A 25,790-nucleotide genomic window follows, 5' to 3' on the forward strand; every position below is an offset into this window, starting at 1 on the left:
AGAGGAGATTACTGGAAAACTTTCAATAAGACACAGAAAACAAACTTTCCTAGGTTTTGTTTCTGTCGGATTTATTGTATTATGTATAGTAAGTGTTATCAGGTAGTAGGGTTTACAATGCTTTAACAAGAGATTATTCTATTACCATTATCCAGTCAACTTGCACACTACTGTTTTGAATTAGTGATAATTCAGAGAGAGAGAAAGAAAAAAGCTGAATTTAGAGAATAATTATTAACCAGATTCTTGGTTATTCACCAGCCACTTTGCTCCAGTCCATAGCACAAAGCACCACAAACCCAGTAGAATCTGGCCAAGAGAATATTCACCTCAAATTGGCATCTGCTACACTCCCCGCCCTCCCTCCCCCACATTCCCAGTCACCACTATTCAGGATATAACAATCGTCCAATAGATCAATTTGGCACATTAGCCAGGAGGAAGCAGATCGTGAGTGTTTTTGACCACAAACCCCCTCCCTCCTGATTCGCAACCTCATGGACCAGTGACAGGTGCATGAGCAGCCACATCATTGGAAATAAGCAAGGAGGAAGTCAGTGAAAAAAGTGGAAGTGGCGATTCTGGTATCACCTTGGGTTCAGAGGCATGCTCTGTACCCCCAAACCTTACCTCCCTTTTCACAGATTCACACACAAAAAAGTGAAACAGCGTACCTCAATCATCCAATAGGTTAGGGTGACCAGAGGTCCCGATTTTATCGGGACTGTCCCGATATTTCCTCCTTTGTCCCGCGTCCCGACCGAACACTAGGGTGACCAGATCGCAAGAGTGAAATATCAGGACACATTGGGTGAGCGGGGCGGCAGGAGGGGACAGGACGACAATGACAGACACAGGTGCACAGAGCCATGAGAGGGGGCCCTAGGAAGCTGCGAGAGGGGTTGTACGGCCCCTGCTGCAGCCCACACCACAAGCCACAGGGCAAGGACACCTATTGAATTCAATGAGAATTTTGCATGTGAATTGATGTACCTAGTTCTGAGATTATAAAGCCAGAAGGGATCCGGTGATCACCTGGTCTCACCGCCTGTATAGCACAGACATAGAACTTTCCCAAAATAATTCCTAGAGGATAGCTTTTAGAAAAAGCTTTTAGAAAAAGACCATGACCCTTAGTATATTGTTAATCGTTAATTACTCTCACCATCGAAAAGGTATGCCTGATATCCAGCCTGAATTTGTCTAGCTGCAACTTCCAACCGTTGGCTCATGCTCTACCTTTCTCTGCTAGAATGAAGTGCCCATTATTAACTATTTGTTCCCCATGTAGATACTTACAGTCTATAACCAAGTCACTTCTTAACCTTATTTTGGTAAGCAAAATAGATTGAGGTCCTTGAGTCGATCGCTATAAGGCATGTTTTATAATCCTTTAATCAGTCTTGTGACTCTTCTCTGAACACTCAACAATTTATCAATATCCTTCTTAAACTGTGCACACCAGAACTGCACACAGTATTCCAGCAGTGGTTGCACCAGTGCCAAATACAGAGATAAAATAACCTCTCTACTCCTGCTTGAGATTCCCCTATTTAGGCATCTGGTCACCCTATTTCTGTATGCATTTCCCCAGGTTTTTTTGTAAAAATCAAAACCGAACTGCCCCAGAAATTCTGGCATGTGGAATCATCGTGAAACTCGCATGGCTCCAACCCTGCCGATGAACCTTTAGATCCACTGCACAGACTTCTGCCACTTGAGCTAATGGAGTAAGTGATGGCAGAGGGAGTAGGTTGTCATCCTATATGTGATAAATAAGCTCTATAGAGGGATGAGACACTTTCTTTGCCACTGCGTTTCACAGATATCTGCTCACAGAAGAGGAACTGTGAAACTCAGGAATCCTGGGTCTATTCCAGGCTCTTGAATGGAGTGGTCTCTAGTAGTCAAAGACCCTTCTTCCCCGTCCCCTCCAGTCTATGTCTATCCTATTGCTGTCTAACCCGCCCCAGCTCCTCATCTGATTTCAACTGCCCCCCACTACCGCTCTGGATTCCTTGTCCTAGTTTCCTGGTCCTGTCTCACTCTCCTCTATCCCCGCCCCATCCCTCAGATGGGATGTTCGTTCCAGACTGGCAAAATTATAAGGCTTCCCAACATTTCAACACTTCCCATTCTAAATTTTTGGTTGCTTAACTCTAGGCTAGTTCTGCCTACAACAAAGCATATTCAGAACCTCTGATTAAAGGGATTATAAGTGTAGCAACCTCCATCACAGCTAGTCACCAAAGATTGAACCCGAGCCATCCAGATTTAAAAGCATGAGCTTCTACTACTTGAGTTCAAGATATAACTCCCTTAGCTGGTAGCTATACAGTTATCCTGTAAAAATCCATCAGAGGAGGGCACAAAACACAGGTTGGACAGTGAATTACAAAAGTGCCAAATATTATTATTAGACCTGCAATACTTTTCACAGTGAACATCAGCGGGGGATAAACTGAGAGTTTAAGAATATTTGGAAAACAAGTTTAGAATAACATTCAGTGCTGTGGTTTAAAAGAAAAAAAACTTGTTAAAACTCATAACTCAGCAGTATTTAGTTTTTGAAAAAAAAAAACAATTTTTAGGAGTTATGGGATACAAGTTAAGAATGTTGAAACAGGAAGATGTTATGCTTAGTTACCACTTGGGCAAGGCGGCGTGCAATGTAATTCTTGCAAGATTTCACTGTAATGTTTTACAATATATAGTAGCGCAATACTGATTCCATTGATATTGTTGAGCAATTCATGCTGATTTTATTTCAGCCCACATCTTAATAGTTTTGAATACTATAGATCACAATTTTCAGCTCAGTTGGTCTGAACATGCAGAGCTTTAAAACTGCTATGCTCAAAACTGTATATTAACTGCAATTTTATAAACCTGCATGTCAGAGAACTGTGTGCCACTACTACTAGACAGTGGCACAAGGCAATTCAGTGTGAATCACAGAAATGTAGGAGTGGAAGGGACATCAACAGGTCACCTAGTCAAACCCCTGCACTGAGGCAGGACTGAATAATAACAACACTAGACCATCCTTGACAGGTGTTTGTCTAACCTCTTAAAAAACCCCAATGACTGCTATTCCATAACCTCTCTAGGTAATTTGTCCAGTGCTTAGCTACCTTTACAGTTAGGAAGTTTTTCCTAATGTCTAACCTAAATCTCCTTGCTACAATTTAAGCCGATTGCTTCTTTTTCCTGCATGTCCTGAGTGGGACGGGGGTGAGTCCAGGCGGTGGGAGTGGGGGGAGGGAGGTCGAGGAAGTCGGTGGGTGTGTGGGGATGGACCAGGGGAAGCAGGGTGGAGGAACTGAGGGGGACAGGACTGGGACTGGGGGAGTCTGGCGGGCTAAGGGGGATGGGACAGGACTGGGATGGGGTTAGCAGGGTAGGGGCTGAGGGGAGTATGAATGGGACAGGGTAAAAAGCTGCGTAGAGTGGGGCGGGGCGGGGGAGACAATGGGGCTGGGCTGGGGAGGGTCGGGGGGTTGGGGAGAGGGACAGGGTCTGGAGGGGATGAGACAGAGGGGAGCAGGACTGGAATGGGGGGAAGTGGAGGGGGTGGGACAGCAGGGGGAGCGATGGGGGTGGGATGACGGGAGAGGCTGAAGAAGAGATTTGGGGTAGGGCAGGGACTGAGGGCAGTGGGTTCAGGGTGGGAGGTACAGGGGGGACAGCCGGGGAGGCTGAGGGAACAGGGTCAGGGTGGGGTCTGAGGGCAGTGGGTTGGGTCTACACTGGCACCTCTCAGCATTGCTGTGCCGGGCGGCAGACCTGCGCCAACGCTACCCTGGCAATGGAAGAGTCCTCAGTGGAAACGCAGACTTCATGACACAGACCCTCCTCGTCCCTTTAATCCTGATGCTGCTCTGGTCAGTCGCTGGGCTCTTGTCACTTTCAAACCCATGCAGGGTACCTGGCTCTTTTTCAGTTCTCAGGTTAAGAAAAGCCTCTGCATTTTGTGAGGGCTTCAGCATTCACATTCCTACTTGACAAACTGTCTGCCTGACACATTGCTCCCAGGGCATTCATCTTTATTCATTATCGGCAGGTCCGTCAGATTAACAAGCAACACAGGGGGAAGCAACACAATGGTGTCAAGGATTTTTAATTTTTCAAACCACTTTGGCCTCAACAGGGATAACAGCAAATCTGGACAGAGCAGATGGGTGTCAGGATGGGTTTGGGTATTTATTTATTTATTTATTTATTTAAGTGAAAATGTTTGGGTCTGAGCAAAGGCTGCAAACTTCCCTTTGGAAACCTCTGCTGATCTTTTGCCCCAGGGGCTAAGGACAGCCTGGAATCAGGGACAGATTTCCACATCCATGCAGGGTGAGATGATCGGAGGGAGGGGAGGGGAAGGACTGTGGGGGAGGCTGTTGGAACAGGGGCAGGGACTGAGGGCGGTGGATTGAGGGTGGAGGGCACAAGGGGGACACTGCTGGGGAGGCTAAGGGAACAGAGTCAGGGTGGGGGATGAGGGCAGTGGGTCAGGTGAGATGATCAGGGGAGGGGAGCAACTGTTGGGGAGGCAGAGGGAACAGGGTCAGGGTGGGGGCTGAGGGCAGTGGGTCTGAGGGGAGTCCCCCCTAGAGGGACCTGCCAGGGGGCCAGGTGAACCCAGCAGTGCTTACCTGGAGCGGCTCCCAGGAAGCATCCAGCAGGCAGGTCCCGCTCTGGCTCCTAGCCTAGGGGGGTCGCGTCGCTGGCGGGTCGGGTCGGGTGTAGCGACAGAAACCACACCCAGTTGCAAAACGGGAGAGTTTCTATACGTGTCGTCACACCTGTATAGCTATTGTGGCTGGGGGTTAGGGTGTGGGAGAGTAGGTCTCTAGTGGGTCTGGGGGGGGTGCTGTGCAGTGTGGGTTGGGGAGATCTGTGTGTGTTGGGGAGCTGTGCAGTGGGGGAGATCAGTGTGTGTCGGGGTGCTGGGAAGTGTGGGGGGTCTGTGCGGGGCACTGTGCAGTTGTGGCAGTGGGGCGGTGGGGTTACTGGGCAGTGAGGGAATCTGTGGGGGAGCTCTGGGCGGGGAGGTGCAGGGCACTGTGCAGTTGTGGGAGGGCTGTGGGGGGTCTCCAGCTAGGGGGCACTGGGCAGTGAGAGGATCTGTGGGGGGATTCTGAGTGGGTGGGGGAGTGGTCTGTGGGAGGGCACTGGGCATGGGGGTTTGTGGGGGTCTCTGGGTGGTGTGGCACTGGGCGTAGGAAGTCAGAGGGGTGCTGGGCAGGGGGGTAGCACAGGGGCTTGGGGGATGACAAGAGGCGGGGGCAGCCTCCGACATACTCGTGGGGGCCCCCGTGGAAAATTGCCCCACTTGCCCCTGCCCCGGACAGCCCTGGCCCTGGCCCTGCAACACTTGTATAGGATAGAGAGGAGCTGCGGTGATTAAACTTTGATAGGCTAGTAATTGGAGACCTGTGCCTTTAAGACCCCAGTCCCAGGAACCAGCCCCCTGCTCCGGAGCTGACATGCAGCATCCAGTGGGCAGAATGAAAACAGCTTCTGCACCCCCGACACCCCTAGATTAGCGAGCACAGTGGGTGGCTCATCCCACGGGGTCACTGTTCCCCCCTCTCCCCTCCCTAAGCGGGGGCTTTGTCCCAGCACGGGGTCTGGCAGCGTCTCCACACCCCCCCCCCCCGGGCTTAACCCCAGCTCCCACCCACTAGTTTTCCCCTTCAGCCCCTCTTCTGCCGCTCGCTACAGTAGCTTGAGCCTCCCCGCCAGTAAATTACTGTCTCCTGCTCAGACCCTGACAGCTCCGCGCTGCACTTTGCCCCCTTAATCCTTTTAACTCCTCCAAAGAGGAGGCAGCAAATCGTAAGCAGAAGTAAGGGCAGAGAGAGGGCAGTGGCTACAGCGAAGGGTACTGGGCATGCTCAGTTTGGGTGCGCATGCTCAGTACACCCAAGTAGGGAATTGGGAGCGAGAGCTGTTTGTGTAGTTTCACCCCGCTCGCAGGGACGGTAAGAGAGATACCCCCCCCCGTCACCCCCGGGCTGCTCCCAGCGGAGCTGGCTGCGATTCCCTGCCCGGGGCAACTGCCGCCAGCTCCCGGTGTGTGCGGGGCGGGGGGAGCCCGGCCGGGCCGTGCTGGGGCTGGGACAGAGGCATGTGGGGGGACAGAGGAGGGTGGGAGCCGGGGTGCAGGGGGGGTAAAACACCCCCAGATGGGGTGAGCCAGCTGCAGTGGTTGCAAAAATAAGGGGGGTGGGGCAGAGGGGCTTTTCCTGCCCCCTTGCCAGGATCTCAGCTCCCATTTCCCAGAGCCGTGTCCTTAAAGGCCCAGTGCATCCAGCTGCTAATGAAGACTTGATCCAGGGAAATATTTACAGTCCCCCCACGAAAAAATATCATTGTCACAGGTACTTACTTTTAGTGTTTAAAAGAATCCAGTTCACAGTTTCTATGTCTGTGTAAAGCCGCCCAGCGCTTCATAAATGTGTCTTAGCCAGGGTGCCTGGTCCCCTGCGTTTGACTCCCCTGGGAATCCAGTCTGTGCAGTCTCATGCCTTTAAATTAGTTCCTTTTAAAAATATTATTTCTATTACTCAGAGCTCTTCATCCTAAACTTTATTAACATTGTGCAGAGGGACATCATTGTGCCATGGAATTCATATTCTTAATACCAAATAATCATGGGAAATATTAACAGTTGCTCGTAGCTTGACAATCGCATCTCAGGGTGACACTGTAACAGTTCCTGTTTCTATTGCACTATTGTAATTTGAGCTCAGTGCTGACTGATTTAAATACATAAATAAATTTTGTTTTAATTTTATTACCTTGTTGTATCTGAGCCTTTGGGGCGTACTAGCTTCATGCTTTTACAGCTACCCCTTCCAAAGGATCCATATATCTAGAATGGCTGTACAATCCTGTAACATTCGATGCCCTTGTGCACTTAGCTGTACCTTAACGAATCATTTTACTAAAATTTTACTAACCAATCCTAACATTGTAACAAAATTCTCCATCGAATCATACCCCACTCCCTTAATTAATTTACACCTACCAAAATCAATTATGTAACAGACAGAAACAATCAAAGAACCAGACAGAGATCATACAGACAAACAATAGGGAAGTGGGGACCATAGAGACAAAACAATAAAGAAATGAGGATTTCACAACCACAACTATTGATAAGTGGTTTGGAATGCTACCAAACTCAGTTTTCTTTAACCATCTTAAGATCTGTTTCTTTATCTGGTGATAGTGGGGGCTATTAGGACAGGGTCTCCTTTTTAACAGCCTGATACTACATTGATTTAATGCAATTTAGATGGAATGTGGTGATGTGACTTCCTGCTTCTTAGCTCATAGCTCCTGCTCTCGAAATATAGCTGCAGACAAAGGCCGTAGGCCTCACAATATGGGTACAGGAAAGGGCCTTATCCTTACAGAATCAATCAGTGGAATCCCTCATTCACGGCATCAGGAAGGGAATTGTACTCGATGCAGTAACTGGTCACAGGGATGGTAAGAGATACAAGCAATGGTAGCCCCTCTGCCCCATGGGGTAGGAGAGCATGAGGCGCTGAATATTTTTCCTGGAACTGGTTAAACGAGCGTTGGGGTGAGCAGGGGACTAACCCCTCAGGGATCAGAAGCTACAAGGCAAATATCCACAGGCACCCAGGCTGCCCAGGGCCCTGGTCTGATTTACGTGCAGGATTCAGATCTCAGCCACGCTGGTGACAGACAAGAGTCACTGCTGGGTATGGCAGGGGAGGTGAGTGCGGATGGGCCAATGGGCTCGGTCTCTGCCTGCCGTTACCAGCTTTGCCCGTTACTTTGGTGTACACTCGTTTATTAGGGTTACTCTTCGGGGGGGGGGGGGGGGAATTCTGTAATTCTATCAATGTACTGCTTGTGTCACCTGTGTTCTCATAGAGTGCTCTACTTCTCCCTGCTGCAAGTCCGCTCCCAGTGGAGCTATCCTGCAGGACCTAGATTCCCCAGGGCTGGGTTCTTCCAGCCCCAGAATCAGATGCGCGCACGCACACACACACAGGACCGGGTTAATCAGCACTCCCAAGCTGACCCCTTATATATCCCTGGACTCAGCAGGCTGTGTTGAGCAGCACCTCCAAGCTCCCACCCTCATATGCCCCAGGTTCAGCACGTCCCTGTCTCCACTTTCACGTTACAGTCGTTCTGGTAGTAACCCACTTGATGAGCAAACCCCACAGGATTTTTGGGTGCTGCGGGGTTCTTTAGTTTATGTATGAGAAGGAGCATTGCTGCAGCACAACTGGGGTAGCCACAAACACCCATGGGCAGTGAGGGGGCGTGGGGAGAGGGAGAGCGAAGCAACCAGCTTAACCATGAAAGTTATTTATTGACCGGTAATAACCGTAGGGGAGCCAAACAAAACAGTTATAATATTAAATCTAACTTAATTTTTATTATAAAAGTCAGGTTGAGAAAACTATAACTGATCATACAAGTCAGGGTCAGAAGGCTATACTGAGAGAGAGACAGAGCTGGGTTCTCACCACTGCATGAAGCTTGAATCGATTGGGGCTCCCAGGTGATGGTGGTAGCTGAGGGTCTGGAGTGCTGGAGACCGGCAGAGCCCCCAGCACGATCAGTCAGGAGAAGATGAAGTCCCAATGGAACTGATGCAGATTTTGGATCCAGGCATCAGAGCACTTACTTGAGCGTGGGTAGGGGGTTTTGTAGGGAAACAACAATGGTCCAAGGGAGATCACTAGATTTGTTTTTGTGTAAACTGATGGCTCAAGAGCGTATACCAAAGTTGTTTTGTTCAAGCTAGACAATAGGAAGTGACCATTCCTGGTTATGGGTGGTGTTCCTTCCAGGGAGGTCACAATGCAATTAGGCAGCATCAATATTTTGGATACCAATAAAGGATTTATTAAAGCTAATGATAAAAAAATTACATAACACACAGGTTAAGAAAAGAGTGTGTGTACATCTGGGTTTAGTGCTCAGATTATCCACAAATACAAAGTTCATTTTAAAAGTCAAAGATAATGAAGTACATAATTAGCAATAACTCAAATTTAGGGGAATAAATTTAACAATACAGTTTAGATATTAGAATCCGAATACTTGGGTAAGTCACTCATGAAAAGTTATACAGAGAGTTGTTTGTCAAAAGCAAATATATCAATGAGCGTAAATTGTCTCTCAGTAATTGAGAATTTGTAGGAGTGGATTCATTAACATCTGGAGCAGAGATTCCCCGATGCTGCATTGCTTCCCTGTTTTTCTGGTCCCAGAGTTCAGTGCAGTTCTTGCCTTGGAATCTCTGTTCTCCAGTCTGTATGCTAATGGAGGTGCCGCCCTGTCCCATCTTCTATGCAAATGAGGCTAGCGGAGTTGCCTTAATCCTGTCACCCTTGTCTGGAGGGGTTAAGTGTGTCTCCCATGACCTTTTCATTGCTTTCTTATAAGTCTTTCTTCTGACTTGGTTCAAGCAGAGGCTGGAGTAGGGTGACCAGACAGCAAATGTCAAAAATTCGGGACAGGGAATGGGGGTAATAGGAGCCTATATAAGAAAAAGACCCAAAAATCAGGACTGTCCCTATAAAACCGGGACATCTGGTCACCCTAGGCTGGAGGGGCGGGGTCCTTGATGAGTCAAACAGGCTGCATACTGTGCCCTGGTTAGCTAACATTGGCTCTCCCTTCGGGCTGGGTTTAGAGTCCAGGGCAGACAGTTAATCGGGGGTTGCCACGAAAGGGCTTTGGTTATTGCTAAGGGAGAGGAGGCAGCGGGTGTGTGTCTCTTCTCAGGATATTAGAGCTCTGGAGTTGAGCTCCCTGGGTCCGAAGCTGCTGCCTCCTGTATTTTGATCTGGGAGCCCAAACCTACAAGCTGCTTCTTACCCAGCAGAGGAGAGACCTTTGTTAAATCCCCTCTGTGCCCAGCCCAGGTGGGGACTTGCTGTGGTGGCTGGAACCAGCCCCTGGTGCAGCCCCGGGTTCTGCCCACACCAGCCCCCGAGCCGCAGCCTGCAGGTGATGGAGAGACCTGGGGGTAAAGGGCTGGGACTGGGCAGGAAAGTGACTCAGCACAAAGGGCCCCTTTCAGGGACTGGCTGGTGAGTTTGGCCTACAAGGGGAGGGGGCTCTCTGTGTGTCTGCGAGTCCCAGAGCTGCTGTCCCCATGGACACAGCCAGGTTCAAACCCCTGTTAGCAGTGGCAGTGACTGAGCTGCCTAATCATAGAATCAAAGAATATCAGGGTTGGAAGGGATCTCAGGAGATCATCTAGTCCAACCCCCTGCTCAAAGCAGGACTAATTCCCAACTAAATCATCCCAGCCAGGGCTTCGTCAAGCCGGGCCTTAAAAACCTCCAAAGAAGGAGACTGCACCACCTCCTTAGGTAATGCATTCCAGTGCTTCACTGCTCTCCTAGAGAAAAAGTTTTTCCTATTATCCAACCTAGACCTCCTGCACTGCAACTTGAGACCATTGCTCCTTGTTCTGACACAGTATTCCAGATGAGGCCTCACCAATATCTAATAAAGGGGAACAATCACTTTCCTCGATCTGCTGGCATGAGAGCAAAGGCCCCGGACAATGGTGCAGTCGCCGGTTCTCCTAAGGGAAAAGGATAAAAAGGGAGAGAGGAGAGACTGGAAGGGGAAACCAGGAACAACAAATGGGGAGGGAGGCTCCCAGATCCCAGACCTGCCCAGATCCATTCCCTGCATCCTCCTGGAAACAAGGGGAAGAGCTGAGCGAGGAAAAGCCAGTTCCTGACTCGGGGGGAAAAGGGAGAGTTAGAGGGGTGACAAGACAATGTCAGGGGGAATCCCCCATGGTGGCTCCTTTGGTTCTGCTCTTTTTCCAGCATTGGGCTCAGAGACTCTCTTATGAGGAGAGTTTAAAAGTGCCCGGTGGGGTTTAGTTCTTCTGGGAGGGCCCTGGCCTGGGTGGTAATCAACTAACTGGGTTTCTTTGCATCGTGGCAGAGTCCAGAGCGTCTGTCTGCAGGGAGAGAGCCTGGGGGCAATCGGGCTGTGACATGCACTCAAGCCCCTTCTGAAACCTTCCCAATCGCCCCGACAGGCTGAGGAATCACATCCAGATTTCACTCAAGATCGTCCCTTCTTCCAGGGGACAGGGAAGGGAAATGGCTGTGATGGAGTCAGCTCAGGTATTGATTTTCAGGGAGCTGCTGGACGGCGGGAGGGAGAGGCAGGGAGGAGACAGGGTGTGATAAACCTGCTGATTTACTGAGTAGGAAGGGGCATACCACCATTTGTCAAAGAGGTCATAGCCCTCCTGGGCAGTGCTGGGAACATTTTCCATACTCCCAGTGCTGGAGCCTGAACCCAGTGGCCAGAGGCTGCTGTGAAATACGAAGGGAAGATTTTGGGATTCCTGTCCCTGTCCCTGGCTCAGTGCTCTGCTTGCCATATCAGCCTGTGGCTGGCAAGTGTGTGGTAATTGGTAAATGAGAAGACCCTGCCCTCCTCCATCTGCTGCGGGGGGGGGGGGGGACACAAGGAATTATCACCTTCTCCCTGCCTCATGATAACTCCTGGCGCTCCGAGCAGGGTGGGGGTGGGATTCTGCTACTCTGGTCCTCCCAGAGCTTCCAAGAAGTTTTTTTCTTTTTTCCTCTAATGTGACTAGTGGGATTGTGGCTGGGGCAGCAGGGGCTGAGTGGGGGTCTCTTGTTGTTTCAGTTGCCGGTGACTTTCGAGGAGGTGGCTGTGTATTTCACCCAGGGTCAGGGATCTCTGCTGGACCCCAGTCAGAGAGCCCTCTACAGGGACGTCATGCAGGAGAACTATGAGATGGTGACCTCGCTGGGTAAGGGATTCCTGTCCCCTCGGTTATTAGAAGCCGTGAGGTCTTCATTTCTGACTCTGGGCAGGTTCTTCCCTGGTCAGTTAGATTGGAGGGGAATGGGTTCCATAATGCGCAGCTGCCACGTGAGAGGGACTTTCATTGGGACACGGGAATCAAAACCTAATGGACATGCGAAACCATGCCCGCCCCTCCAGCATTCGGGGGGTAGGGGGGCAGAAGTCATTCATTGTCCTGTCTGTATTGTTTCTTACTGATGCACAAAATCCCTCTTCATTTCCCTTTTTGGGAATAGCTCCAGCCCTGGGGAAGACTGTGGGCTCTGCAGATTTAGAAATAGGAAATCCAGAGCTGTGTGCGCGTCAGCAAGGCCCAACAGCACATAGATCCTGGGAACTCCTTGTGAGCGCGTAACAATTCCCCCCACCTCCCCAGACGTCTGCTTCTCCCAAGAGGCCTCAGTGATCATGTTCCCGTGCTGTTGGATTCCATGTTCCTCCAGCAGATCATGGTGAGAGGTACCACTCACAGAATGCCCTTTGTGACAGACACTCTTCCAATCCTCCATGTGCCCCGACCTTGTCTCTTTTCACTCCCTGTTCAGGATTTCCCATTCCCAAACCTGAACTGATCTCCCACCTGGAACGAGGGGAAGAACTGTGGGTCCCGGATCTCCAGGTCTGTGAGGAAAGACAGATCCTGAGAGGCAATTGCACAGGTGAGGACTGAAACAGAAACCATCTGGTGAATGAAGGAAAAAGTTGAGAATCCCAAAAATATGTTGTGAGTAAGAGCCCTTTGTTCTTCTTCACCTCAACCAGGGCTGTAGTCAACAGGTACCATTCATGGCTTTCCAACCATCCTGTTAGCTGCAGGAGTTTCCTTCCCAACTTTCCATCCCTGGGAGTGTTTGGGTGGGATCTGGAGGCAAAATCCAGTTGCTTAGTCTTCACTATGTTAGCATATTGGGTTTTCCCTTGGTGCTTTTCCTCTTTCTCCTCAGCACAATGACTCCTGTCTGGATTGTCTCTATCTCCCAGCAGGTGATGAGAAAGTGGATGAGAAGAAGGATGGGAATCATCATGAGGAAGTTCCTGGGCAAGTGGAACCACAGAGGACCTTTGTGGGAAGAGCTGAAGGGAGTTTATCCCAGTGCTTGGAAGAGATAGAAGCCTGGGGAAATTGGCACAAGTCAGAGAGGCGACTGAAAAACCACCCAAGGAAGAAAGTGGATGAATCTATTATATGTGGGGGAGGAGACAAAGATCCCACAGCCCAGCAGACCAATCCTAAGGAAGAGAACCCCTATCAGTGCCTCGAATGTGGAAAAGGGTTCATTTTCAGATCACAGCTTGTGACACATCAGACAGTCCATACTGGAGGGAAACCCCTTCAATACTTGGCCCATGGGGAAAGCTTCAATAACTGCTCAGATCTTAATAACCATGGGAAAAGCCACATGGGAGCGAAACCCTATCAATGCCTCGAGTGTGGAAACTGTTTGAATTGGAAGTCAGAATTAATTACACATCAGAGAATCCAGACAGGGGAGAGACCCCATAAGTGCTTGGATTGTGGAAAAAGTTTCATACAGAGGTCACACCTTGTTAAACATCAGGCAATCCACACAGGAGAGAGGCCACATAAGTGCTTGGACTGTGGGAAAAGTTTCATACAGAGGTATCACCTTATTAGACATCAGGCAATCCACACAGGAGAGAGACCACATAAGTGCTTGGACTGTGGGAAAAGTTTCATACAGAGGTCAAACCTTATTGAACATAAAGGAATGCACACAGGAGAGAGACCCCACAAGTGCTTGGACTGTGGGAAAAGTTTCATACGGCGGTCATACCTTACTAAACATCAGGCAATCCACACAGGAGAGAGACCCCATAAGTGCTTGGATTGCGGGAAAAGTTTCATGAAGAGGTCAAACCTTATTAGACATCAGGCAATCCACACAGGAGAGAGACCACATAAGTGCTTAGACTGTGGGAAAAGTTTCAGGAACAGATCAGCCCTTTCTAAACATCAGGCAATCCACACAGGAGAGAGACCCCACAAGTGCTTGGACTGTGGGAAAAGTTTCATACACAGGGCAAACCTTATTAGACATCAGGCAATCCACACAGGAGAGAGATCCCACAAGTGCTTAGTTTGTGGAAAAAATTTCATACGGAGGTCACACCTTGTTAAACATCAGCCAATCCACACAGGTGAGAGACCCCACAAGTGCTTGGACTGTGGGAAAAGTTTCATACAGAGGTCACACCTTATTAGACATCAGGAAATCCACACAGGAGAGAGATCCCACAAGTGCTTGGACTGTGGAAAAAGTTTCATACAGAAGTCACACCTTATTAGACATCAGGAAATCCACACAGGAGAGAGATCCCACAAGTGCTTGGACTGTGGAAAAAGTTTCATACAGAGGTCACACCTTTTTAAACATCAGGCAATCCACACAGGAGAGAGACCATACAAGTGCTTGGACTGTGGGAAATGTTTCAGGAACAGATCATCCCTTTCTAAACATCAGGCAATCCACACAGCAGAGAGAACACACAAGTGCTTGGACTGTGGGAAATGTTTCAGGAACAGATCATCCCTTTCTAAACATCAGGCAATCCACACAGGAGAGAGACCCCACAAGTGCTTGGACTGTGGGAAAAGTTTCATACGGAGGTCATACTTTACTAAACATCAGGCAATCCACACAGGAGAGAGACCCCATAAGTGCTTGGATTGTGGAAAAAGTTTCATGAAGAGGTCAAACCTTATTAGACATCAGGCAATCCACACAGGAGAGAAACCACATAAGTGCTTGGACTGTGGGAAAAGTTTCATACAGAGGTCAGACCTTATTAGACATCAGGCAATCCACACAGGAGAGAGACCACATAAGTGGTTAGACTGTGGGAAAAGTTTCAGGAACAGATCAGCCCTTTCTAAACATCAAGCAATCCACACAGGAGCTAAACTTCTGTGACACTGGGAGAGAAAGGGTTAAGCAACTTGCATATAATAGACCCAGTGCAACCTTTAGAGACATGTTAAAAAAGTGTGTCCATGTTAGTTTGAGCTTTGAAATGTAAACTTATGTTAAAGACCTGGAAGAAGATGGTAACTGTAGTAGGCTATAAAAAGCAACAAAGAGTCCTGTGGCACCTTATAGACTAACAGACGTATTGGAGCATAAGCTTTTGTGGGTGAATACCCACTTTGTCAGATGCATGTGGTGGAAATTTCTAGAGGCAGGTATAAATATGCAGGCAAGAATCTGCCTAGAGATAACGAGGTTAGTTCAATCAGGGAGGATGAGGCCATCTTCCAGCAGTTGAGGTGTGAACACCAAGGGAGGAGAAACTGCTTTTGTAGTTGCCTAGTCATTCTCAGTCTTTGTTTAATCCTGAGCTCATTATGTCAAATTTGCAAATGAACTGAAGTTCAGCAGTTTCTCTTTGGAGTCTGGTCCTGAAGTTTTTTTGATTCAGGATCCCCTTTAAATTTGCTATTGTGTGTCCAGGGAGGTTGAAATGTTCTCCTACAGGTTTTTGTATATTGCCATTCCTAATATCTGACTTGTGTCCATTTATTTTTTTACGTAGGGATTGTCCAGTTTGGCCGATGTACATAGCAGGGGGGCATTGCTGGCACACGACGGTGTATGTTACATTGGTGAACGTACAAGTGAATGAACCGGTGATGTTGTGGCTGATGTGATTAGGTCCTGTGATGGTATCGCTGGTAGAAATATGTGGGGAGAGTTGGCATTGAGGTTTGTTGCATGGATTGGTTCCTGAGTTAGAGTTACCATGGTGCGGTGTGTGGTTGCTGGTGAGAATATGCTTAAGGTTGGTGGTTTGTTTGTGGGCGAGGACTGGCCTTTCTCCTAAGGCCTGTGAAAGTGATGGATCTTTGTCCAGGATGAGTTGTAGATGATTATGCATTGGAGAGGTTTTAGATGAGGACTGTAGGTGATGGCCAGTGGAGTTCTGTTGGTTTCTTTCTTGGCCTTGTCCTGCAGCAGGAGGCTTCTGGGTACACGTCTGGCTCTGTTGATTTGTTTCCTTATTTCCTCGTGCGGGTATCCTAGTTTTGAGAATGCTTGGTGAAGATCTTGTAGGAGTTCGTCTGTGTCTGAGGGGTTTGAGCAAATGCGGTTATAGCTCAGCGCTTGGCTGTAGACGATGGATCATGTGGTGTGTCAGGGATGGAAGCTGGAGGCATGAAGGTAGCATAGCGGTCGGTGGGGTGGGATGGTGTTAACGTGACTGTCACTTATTTGTACCGTGGTGTCTAGGAAATGGATCTCCCTTGTAGATTGGTCCAGGCTGAGGTTGATGGTGGGGTGGAAACTGTTGAAATCATGCTCCAATACTTCTGTTAGTCTTTAAGGTGCCACAGAACTCTTTGTCGCTTTCTACAGATCCAGACTATCACGTTAAACCCTTTGATACTTGTACTAGTCTATGTTTTCCTTTATCTTGTTAGAGTTTACCAATGAAACCAAACAGTTCCTGTCTCGGGCTGTATTCTGTTAATTCAGAGTTCAAAAGGGAATAATAACATGTAGATAAAACTTGGGTGTAATAATGTCATTGCATGTCTCTTTAAAGTTTGTGGTAAACTGTCTACCAACTTCTTTATGGAAAATTACCTTATGTTAATCCATGTAGTTAATTACTGGTGATGTTTAGGAAATAGAAGGTTACTTCAAAAGCCTAGTGAACAATAGTTCTCCCAAGGACTGCCTGCTGATGAGAGGCTGCAAAAATCTGTATGAAAACTCTTGGGACCTGATCCTTTTCTCTCCGATCTTGTTAAGCTTTATTCAGAGGAAGTTTGAGTCATAAGATGGAGATCTCCAGTCCCATCTGGACTGCCCTGATATCGAACATTTTTACATGGACTATAACCTATGAAAGGATTCTGAAAAAGACTCTTTACAATTTTAAAGCACCATCTCTACAGTGAAACTGACCTAAGGACTCTATTCATGTCTGTATGTATACCAATACTCTCATTCTCTTTTCTTCTTTTAATAAATCTTAGTTTAGTTAATATGAATTGGCGGTAAATGTATATTTGGGTAAGAACTGAAGTATTTATTAACTTGGTGAGTAATGCGGCAAACAGCAGAGGCTAACAGCGGGATCTGTCAGAGAGGAGGTTCGCTAAGTGTTGCATTGCGGGGCTGTGTGGATGAGTTTCTGAGTGTCTGTTGCAGGGGACAGTTTGTCAGTTTGACCATGTGCTTGAGTGTTTGATTGTTTGTTTGAACAGTGTGAATTGGGAGTGCTTTGTTTCAGGTGGGCCTTGAGTGGGCCTGAATGTTATAAAAAGGCAGTCAGCAGTGAACAGCGGAGGCTAGCAGAGGGAGTTTGCCTGGGAGTTCACCTCGGGAGAGCCCACTGAGTCTTGCATCTTGCAGGCTTCTGTGAGTTGCTGCAAGAGCTGAGGAAGCTCTTAGAAGGAAGCAATTATGGAAGGTGAGCATTCAGTTGTTGTAACCTGCACAAGTTGTGCCATATTTGTCTTTCTTCCACAGGAGAGAAGCGACAAAGTGCAAGCTGGTCGCCATATTGGAAGAGAAGGTTCGAGGTCTGGAGAAACAAGTATCGACCATGTGTTGCATACGAGAAAATGAAGATTTCCTGGACAGACGTCAGGATATGCTTCCACAGGCACAACGTTCTGAAGATTTGGAGCAGGCTGCCCAGAGGGGACAGAGGGATGGTGAAGAAATTTGGCAGCATGTGACCTCCAGAAGAAGAAAGAGGAGTGTCCGTGTACCAGCAATGGAGATACAGGTGAACAACCGTTTTCATGTTCTCTCCACAGGTACTAATGTGGAGAGTGGACTAGATGATACATCTGAGGGAAGGGAGCAGAAGGAGGCTCCACCGATTGGAAGGCATGAGATGCACTGTCCTAGGGATGAGGGTTCCAAAACCTCCGCTCCCAAGAGAAGGAAGAGGGTAGTGGTGGTCGGGGACTCCCTCCTCAGGGGGACTGAATCATCTATCTGCCACCCCAACCGAGAAAACCGAGAGGTCTGCTGCTTGCCAGGAGCTAGGATTCACGATGTGACGGAGAGACTGCCGAGACTCATCAAGCCCTCGGATCGCTACCTCTTCCTGCTTCTCCACGTGGGCAGCAATCATACTGCCAAGAATGACCTTGAGCAGATAACTGCAGACTACGTGACTCTGGGAAGAAGGATAAAGGAGTTTGAGGCGCAAGTGGTATTCTTGTCCATCCTCCCTGTGCAGGGAAAAGGCCTGAGTAGGGACCGCCAAATTGTGGAAGTCAACGAATGGCTACGCAGGAGGTGTCGAAGAGAAGGCTTTGAATTCTTCGACCATGGGGTGGTGTTCCAAGAAGGAGGAGCACTAGGCAGAGATGGGCTCCACCTAACGAAGAGAGGGAAGATCATCTTTGCAAGCAGGCTGGCTAACCTAGTGAGGAGGGCTTTAAACTAGAGTCACCGGGGGAAGGAGACCAAAGCCCTGAGGTAAGTGGGGAAATGGGATACTGGGAGGAAGCACGAGCAGGAGAGTGCAAGACGGGAGGACTCCTGTCTCAGACTTAGAAAGCGGTACAATCAGCGCGTTATCTTTAGTGCCTATATACAAATGCAAGAAGCCTGGGAAACATGTAGGGAGAACTGGAAGTCCTGCCACAGTCAAGGAACTATGATGTCATTGGAATAACAGAGACTTGGTGGGATAACTCACATGACTGGAGTACTGTCATGGATGGATATAAACTGTTCAAGAAGGACAGGCAGGGCAGAAAAGGTGGGGGAGTTGCATTGTATGTAAGAGAGGAATATGACTGCTAAGAGCTCCGGTATGAAACTGGAGAAAAACCTGAGAGTCTCTGGATTAAGTTTAGAAGTATGAGCATCAAGGGTGATGTCGTGGTCGGAGTCTGCTATAGACCACCAGTCCAGGGGGATGAGGTGGACGAGGCTTTCTTCTGGCAACTAGCAGAAGTTACTAGATCGCAGGCCCTGGTTCTCATGGGAGACTTTAATCACCCTGATATCTGCTGGGAGAACAATACAGCAGTGTACAAACAATCCAGGAAGTTTTTGGAAAGCATAGGAGACAATTTCCTGGTGCAAGTGCTGGAGGAACCAACTAGGGGCAGAGCTCTTCCAGACCTGCTGCTCAGAAACTGGGAAGAATTAGTAGGGGAGACAAAAGTGGATGGGAATCTGGGAGGCAGTGAGCTTGAGATGGTCAAGTTCAGGATCCTAACACAAGGAAGAAAGGAGAGCAGCAGAATACAGACCCCGGACTTCAGAAAAGCAGACTTTGACTCCCTCAGCGAACTGATGGGCAGGATCCCCTGGGAGAATAACATGAGGGGGAAAGTAATAGAGGGGTATCCGTGTTAATCTGAATCTGTAAAAAGCAACAGAGAGTCCTGTGGCACCTTTAAGACTAACAGAAGTATTGGAGCATTAGTTTCGTGGGTGAATGCCCACTTCATCAGACGCAAGATGAAGTGGGCATTCACCCACGAAAGCTTATGCTCCAATACTTCTGTTAGACTTAAAGGTGCCACAGGACCCTCTGTTGCTTTTCATGACGGGGAAAGGAGTCCAGGAGAGCTGGCTGTATTTTTAAGAATCATTATTGAGGTTGCAGGAAAAAAATATCCAGATGTGTAGAAAGAATAGTAAATATGGCAGGCACTTGGCTTAATAGTGAAATCCTTGTTGATCTTAAACGCAAAATGAAACATACAAGAAGTGGAAGATTGGACAAATGACCAGGAAAGAGTATAAAAATATTGCTCAGGCATGCAAGAGTGAAATCAGGAAGGCCAAATCACACTTGGAGTTGCAGCTAGCAAGAGATGTTAAGAGTAACTCAAGGAAAGTGTGGGCCCCTTACTGAATGAGGGAGGCAACCTAGTGACAGAGGATGTGGAAAAAGCGAATGTACTCAATGATTTTTTTGCCTCTGTCTTCACAAAAAAGGACAGCTCCCAGACTGCTGCACTGGGCAGCACAGTATGGGGAGAAGGTGACCAGCCCTCTGTGGAAAAAGAAGTGGATCGGGACTATTTAGAAAAACTGAACGAGCACAAGTCCATGGTGCCACATGCGCTGCATCCGAAGGTACTAAAGGAGTTGGCGGATGTGATTGCAGAGCCCTTGGCCATTATGTTTGAAAACTCATGGCGATTGGGGAAGTCCCGGATGACTGGAAAAAGGCTAATGTAGTGCCCATCTTTTAAAAAGGGAAGGAGGAGGATCTGGGGAACTACAGACCAGTCAGTCTGACCTCAGTCCCTGGAAAAATCATGGAATAGGTCCACAAGGAATCAATTCTGAAGCACTTAGAGGAGAGGAGAGTGATCAGGAAAAGTCAGCATTGATTCACCAAGGGCAAGTCATGCCTGATTAACCTAATTGCCTTCTATGAGGAGATAACTGGGTCTGTGGATGAGGGGAAAGCAGTGAATGTGTTATTTCTTGACTTTAGCAAAGCTTTTGATACGGTTTCCCACAGTATTCTTGCCAGCAAGTTAAAGAGGTATGGGCTGGATGAATGGACTATACGGTGGATAGAAGGCTGGCTAGATCATCGGACTCAACGGGTATTGATCAACGGATCCATGTGTAGTTGGCAGCCCGTTTCAAGCGGAGTGCCCCAAGGGTCGGTCCTGGGGCCGGTTTTGTTCAATATCTTAATTAATTGTCTGGAGGATGGGGTGGACTGCACTCTCAGCAAGTTTGCAAATGACAGCAAACTGGGAGGAGTGGTAGATACGCTGGAGGGTAGGGATAGGATACAGAGGGACCTAGACAAATTAGAGGATTGGGCCACAAGAAGCCAGATGAGGTTCAACAAGGAGAAGTGCAGAGTCCTGCACTTAGGACGGAAGAATCCCATTCAGTCTTACAGATTAGGGACCGAATGGCTAGGCAGCAGTTCTGCAGAAAAGGACCTAGGGGTTACAGTGGATGAGAAGCTGGATATGAGTCAACAGTGTGCCCTTGTTGCCAAGAAGGCTAACGGCATTTTGGGCTGTATAAGTAGGGGCATTGCCAGCAGATCGAGGGACGTGATCATTCCCCTCTATTCGACATTGGTGAGACCTCATCTGGAGTACTGTGTCCAGTTTTGGGCCCCACACTACGAGAAGGATGTGGAAAAATTGGGAAGAGTCCAGCGGAGGGCAACAAAAATGATTAGGGTCTGGAGCACATGACTTATGAGGGGAGGCTGAGGGAACTGGGATTGTTTAGTCTGCAGAAGAGAAGTATGAGAGGGGACTTGATAGCTGCTTTCAACTACCTGAAAGAGGACTCCAAAGAGGATGGATCCAGACTGTTCTCAGTGGTACCTGATGACAGAACCAGGAGTAATGGTCTCAAGCTGCAGTGGGGGAAGTTTAGGTTGGATATTAGGAAAAACTTTTTCACTAGGAGGATGGGGAAGCACTGGAATGGGTTACCTAGGGAGGTGGTGGAATCTCCTTCCTTAGAGGGTTTTAAGATCAGGCTTGACAAAGCCCTGGGTGGGATGATTTAGTTGGGATTTGGTCCTCCTTTGAGCAGGGTGTTGGGCTAGATGACCTCTTGAGATGCCTTCCAACCCTGATATTCTATGATTCTATGATCCTTTAGGATTGGTAGAACTTTTTATAAAATGAACAAGATTTTCAGTAATCCCCATCATGTTTAACTGGGCTGTCTGGGAGGGAGCGCCAGGTTAGGTTGCTTCAAGGGAGCTGTGCTTTGGCCTGTGTTAGCCCAGTAAGGTATTGTAAAAGCTGTCTTGTTGCTGGCTTGGTGAATCCAAGTACTGGAATATTCACCAATTTTGAGGATTGACTGCCCCATTCTTTGCAGTTTGCCTTAACTGAGCAATCTCAGTATGCCCCCACCCCCCAAGATCATGGTTATAACTTCATATATGCCTTGCTTGTGAGAAAAGTTTCATTCAGCGATCACACCTCATTAAACATCAGAGAACCCACCCAGGTGTGAGAGACCCTAGCAGTAGCTTGACTGCAGGAAAAGATTCAGTCTGAACTCACACATCCGTGAACTGCAAAACAGAGAGACCGTGAATGCGGGGGAAGCTACATTTGGTGTTCCCAGAGTATCAGGCATCTGCTAATCAACGCAGGGAAGTGACTGCTGAGATGTTCTCAGTATGGAAAATGCTCCAAGTGGAGCAAATGCCCTGTTGGACATTACAGACTCCTCCTCACAGCAGGGAAATTCTCTCAGGGCCCTGACTAGGGCTGGCCCTGGTGACAAACCCATTTCCTTTTTCCCAAACACATCAGGGGCATTTGGCTCCGAAGGATCCAGCTGCCCATGGCTGAGGTGAGGATACAGGAGCAGCCGAACATCAGCTGGTCAGTGACCCACTGGCTCTGCCTGGCCTAAGCAAACCCCAGGCAGAGTGGCAAAGTCCCCATGAGCCCCTCCTCCCTGCTGCAGCCTTGGCTGCTGAGCTGATGGGCTATAGGTGGAGGAAGGGGGAGAGAGAAACTCCTCCAGATGCTCCCTCTGCCGGGCTGAAGTTCCCCCCTCTCCCTTCCCCTCCCAGCCGGGATCCCCCTGCTAAGGTGATGAGGAGAAAAACACTTGGGCCAGGCCCCACCTTCAGTCTAGACCCCTTTCCCCATCTTCCACCAGCCCCTGGGCGGGGCTCCCCCACTGACCTGGAACTGTCCCCTGCAGAGGGAGTGTCCCTAGGACTGGTAACTCCTCCGCTCCCCGAATCCACCAGGACATTGGTCTCTGGGGGATCAAATGTTAAGGGGGCAGGGTGATGGGTTCTGGGGAGGACACTGAGGATTGTATGGCTGGGGCTGGTGGAGCTGGGAAGCAGGGGGAGCTGGGTGCTGGGGTATCAAGTGTTTGGGGATCATGGGATAAGAGGCGAGCGAGAGCCAAGGAGTACCGAGGTGCTGCTTCTCATCACTCACCCCCTCTGCCCCTTCCCCCTGCCTCCTCTGCATTCAGACAGCACCATTATCAGAGCCTGGTTTCCACATGGTCTTTTCTTCTAAGCCTGGATTTCCCACCTCTGCTACAGCAGCATCAGCCTCTGAGAAGGAAGCAGCATTGCCTAGTTGATAGAGCTCTGGCCTGGGACTCAGGAGTCTACTAGGAATAAATGAGGAGTGATCATATCAGCCTCCTAGTTTCTGTCTAGGGCAGGAAAATTGGTTGAGATTATCTAACGTGTCTCCTTTGTTCCTCCACCCCTTTTTCTAGTCTAAACTGACCCTTAGCAGTTTATTCCAATCTCCCATTAGCAAAGTGATTGTTAGAGTCACTAAGTGCCCCCATGGAGTGAGATTGTCTCATTCCCAGACATCCTCACATTGCTCCAGATTATGCTGAAAAGCATTTAATTATTTTGTGTTGTTTCTCCCTTATACACCAGCATTCAATAGATTCTAAAAGATCTGGAGCAGGGATAGTAAAATAATGTGGTGTTTTACCTTCTGTATTATTGCAGAGGGTTGGATTGAGTCCGGGGGATTCCCTCCTCCCCCCATCAACCTCACACGTCTTTTCTTGAACAGCCTCTGCCCAAGCCATGGAGAGTTTATCGTTTTCCCATTCTACCCCTCCACCTTCATGTGTGTCATTTACCACAGTGTCCTTTTCCACCATGCTTAGGAATCAGGGTTTGATTTCTTTGATCCTCAGTCAAGCCCCTGAGCACTTGAGACAAAAATGTCACGTTCCTGAAGGGGGAATTCAAATGAACCCCAAAGCACAGTTTGAGCTTCAATCCCTATTGCTGAAGTGGCATCTGGGGTTTTTCCAGCCAAATCCAGATAATTTGTAGATAGGAAGTTTTTGGTGAGGTTTGTCTTTTTTTCCTCTTTTTTTCCCCATTACGATAATGCTAAAACTTTTATCATTAACTGTCATAACTATAAAGGGAAGGGTAACAGCTGTCCTGTGTACAGTACTATAAAATCCCTCCTGGACAGAGACTCCAAAATCCTTCTCCCTGTAAAGGGTTAAGAAGCTCAGGTAACCTGGCTGGCACCTGACCAAAGGACCAATAAGGGGACAAGATACTTTCAAATCTTGGGGGGGTGAGAAGGCTTTTGTTTGTGCTCTTTGTTTTGGGAGGGCATTCACTCTCGGGACTGAGTGGGACCAGACATCAATCCAGGTTCTCCACATCTTTCTAAACAAGTCTCTCCTATTTCAAACTTGTAAGTAAATAGCCAGGCAAGGTGTCTTAGTTTTCCTTTGTTTTCTCAATTTGTAAATGTACCTTTTACTAGAGTGTTTATCTTTGTTTGCTGTACTTTGAACCTAAGACTAGAGGGGAGTCTTCTGAGCTCTTTAAGTTTGATTGCCCTGTAAGGTTAATTTCCATCCTGATTTTACAGAGATGATTTTTACCTTTTTCTTTAATTAAAAGCCTTCTTTTTAAGAACCTGATTGATTTCTCCTTTTTTTAGATCCAAGGGGGTTGGATCTGTATTCACCAGGAGTTGGTGGGAGGAAGGAGGGGGAATGGTTAATTTCTCCTTGTTTTAGATCCTGGGGGGTTGGAACTGTATTCACCAGGGAATTGGTGAAGGTTTCTCAAGGCTTCCCACGGATGGGAATTCTTGGGATGGTGGCAGCGGACCAGAGCTAAGCTGGTAGTTAAGCTTAGAAGTTTTCATGAAGGCCCCAACATTTGTACCTTAAAGTTCAAAGTGGGGATACAGCCGTGACAATAACACAGCCAAATAATGCGACAGTGCAGAGTAAAGCCGGTTTAGCCTGTTCAGAAGGAAATGGGTAAAATTGTTCTCCAGATTTTGAGCCTTAAGATTCTCTTGGATTTCACTTCATGAATGGGAAAGTGGTTTGTAGCCCACCCTGGTTTGCGGGCTTTTTTCTTCTATCTGGTGAAGGCTGTTCTGCCACGTATTTTGATATTAAATTAGTTTGACAGGATGTAACTCAGAATTATTGGGGACTTCAAAAGACAAATGATCACTTGCCAGAATGATCCTTTCTGATTTTCTTTTCACATTTCCCTAGCTTTTGTCATGAGATTTTGTCCTTTGAACAATGAAAATGATCTGTGACATTATCTGATTAAAATATGACCATGGTAGATCATTGTTGCTACCATTGTTATATAATCAGTGAATCTTATACAAAGTGTGCTGAGTAAGGTGTCAATGGAGAGGGTATGATTTGCTGAATATGATTATGCTATTTGTATGTATGTACCATTTTTATATTTGAGATTATGACTACTGGCTGTATACCTGTATTTCAAAAATGTTTGCTCCTGGGTAACACCCACAAGGTTTTTCACCTGTACATTTTGGAGGAATTATTCAAGTTCAGTGGCCCATCAAAAGAACACTTAACTCACAATGGCAGATGCCCACCTACGCTGCACAGACTTTCCTGTGAACGTTCCATCTGAAGTATAGGTAATGGCCTGTACTGTGAGTGACTGAGTGAAATCAGGCATGGACATGTGACTTGCCCATGTGACTCCAAACACCTCTTGTTACGGTGGTTTTTCACAGTGAGAACAATGGGGTTCCCTTCACTTGAGAGAAGCTATAAAAGGCACTGGAAACATCTCCCTTTTGCCTTTTTCCTGCTCAAACCTCTGGACTATGGACTTATACTAATGGGAGCATTCTAACCAAAGGACTGAGGATTTCCAATGATTCAGAAGCCACCAGAGACTTGATTTTTCAGCTGGCCGTTTATTCCATCACTGCTACAAGCCTAAGCCAAGAACTTTGCATTTATTGTATGTATTTGATTCCTTTAATAAATTTTAACTCTCACCTTTCTTTCTTTTTCATAAATAAGCCTTTAGATTTTAGATACTAAAGGATTGGCAACAGTGTGATTATTGGGTAAGATCTGAGTTATATATTGACCTGGGTGTGTGGCTGGTCCTTTGGGATCAGAAGAACCTGCTGTTTCATGAAATTGGTT

General features: G+C 47.9%; 1 protein-coding gene across 4 annotated transcripts; it reads left to right on the plus strand.

Annotated features, from left to right (window-relative positions):
• The first annotated feature begins 5,829 nt into the window (after window positions 1-5,829).
• LOC103307085 (zinc finger protein 420-like) lies at window positions 5,830-25,636 on the plus strand. Of its 4 annotated transcripts, none has more exons than XM_065564887.1 (7): window positions 5,830-5,981; window positions 10,969-11,153; window positions 11,689-11,815; window positions 12,417-12,530; window positions 12,853-16,820; window positions 17,367-18,332; window positions 19,812-25,636. In XM_065564887.1, the coding sequence occupies exons 2-5, from the start codon at window positions 11,130-11,132 to the stop codon at window positions 14,802-14,804; spliced, it is 2,217 nt and encodes a 738-aa protein (XP_065420959.1). In that variant the 5' UTR covers window positions 5,830-5,981; window positions 10,969-11,129; the 3' UTR covers window positions 14,805-16,820; window positions 17,367-18,332; window positions 19,812-25,636. The 4 variants fall into 4 exon arrangements, with proteins under 4 accessions (XP_065420959.1, XP_065420962.1, XP_065420960.1 ...); XM_065564890.1 differs by having other exon boundaries at window positions 12,856-16,820; XM_065564889.1 differs by lacking the exon at window positions 5,830-5,981 and adding an exon at window positions 6,030-6,380.
• The last annotated feature ends 154 nt before the right edge of the window (window positions 25,637-25,790 follow it).

The sequence above is a fragment of the Chrysemys picta genome, chromosome 12, assembly GCF_011386835.1.
Source record: "Chrysemys picta bellii isolate R12L10 chromosome 12, ASM1138683v2, whole genome shotgun sequence".
In the NCBI taxonomy this organism is placed as follows: Eukaryota; Metazoa; Chordata; order Testudines; family Emydidae; genus Chrysemys; species Chrysemys picta.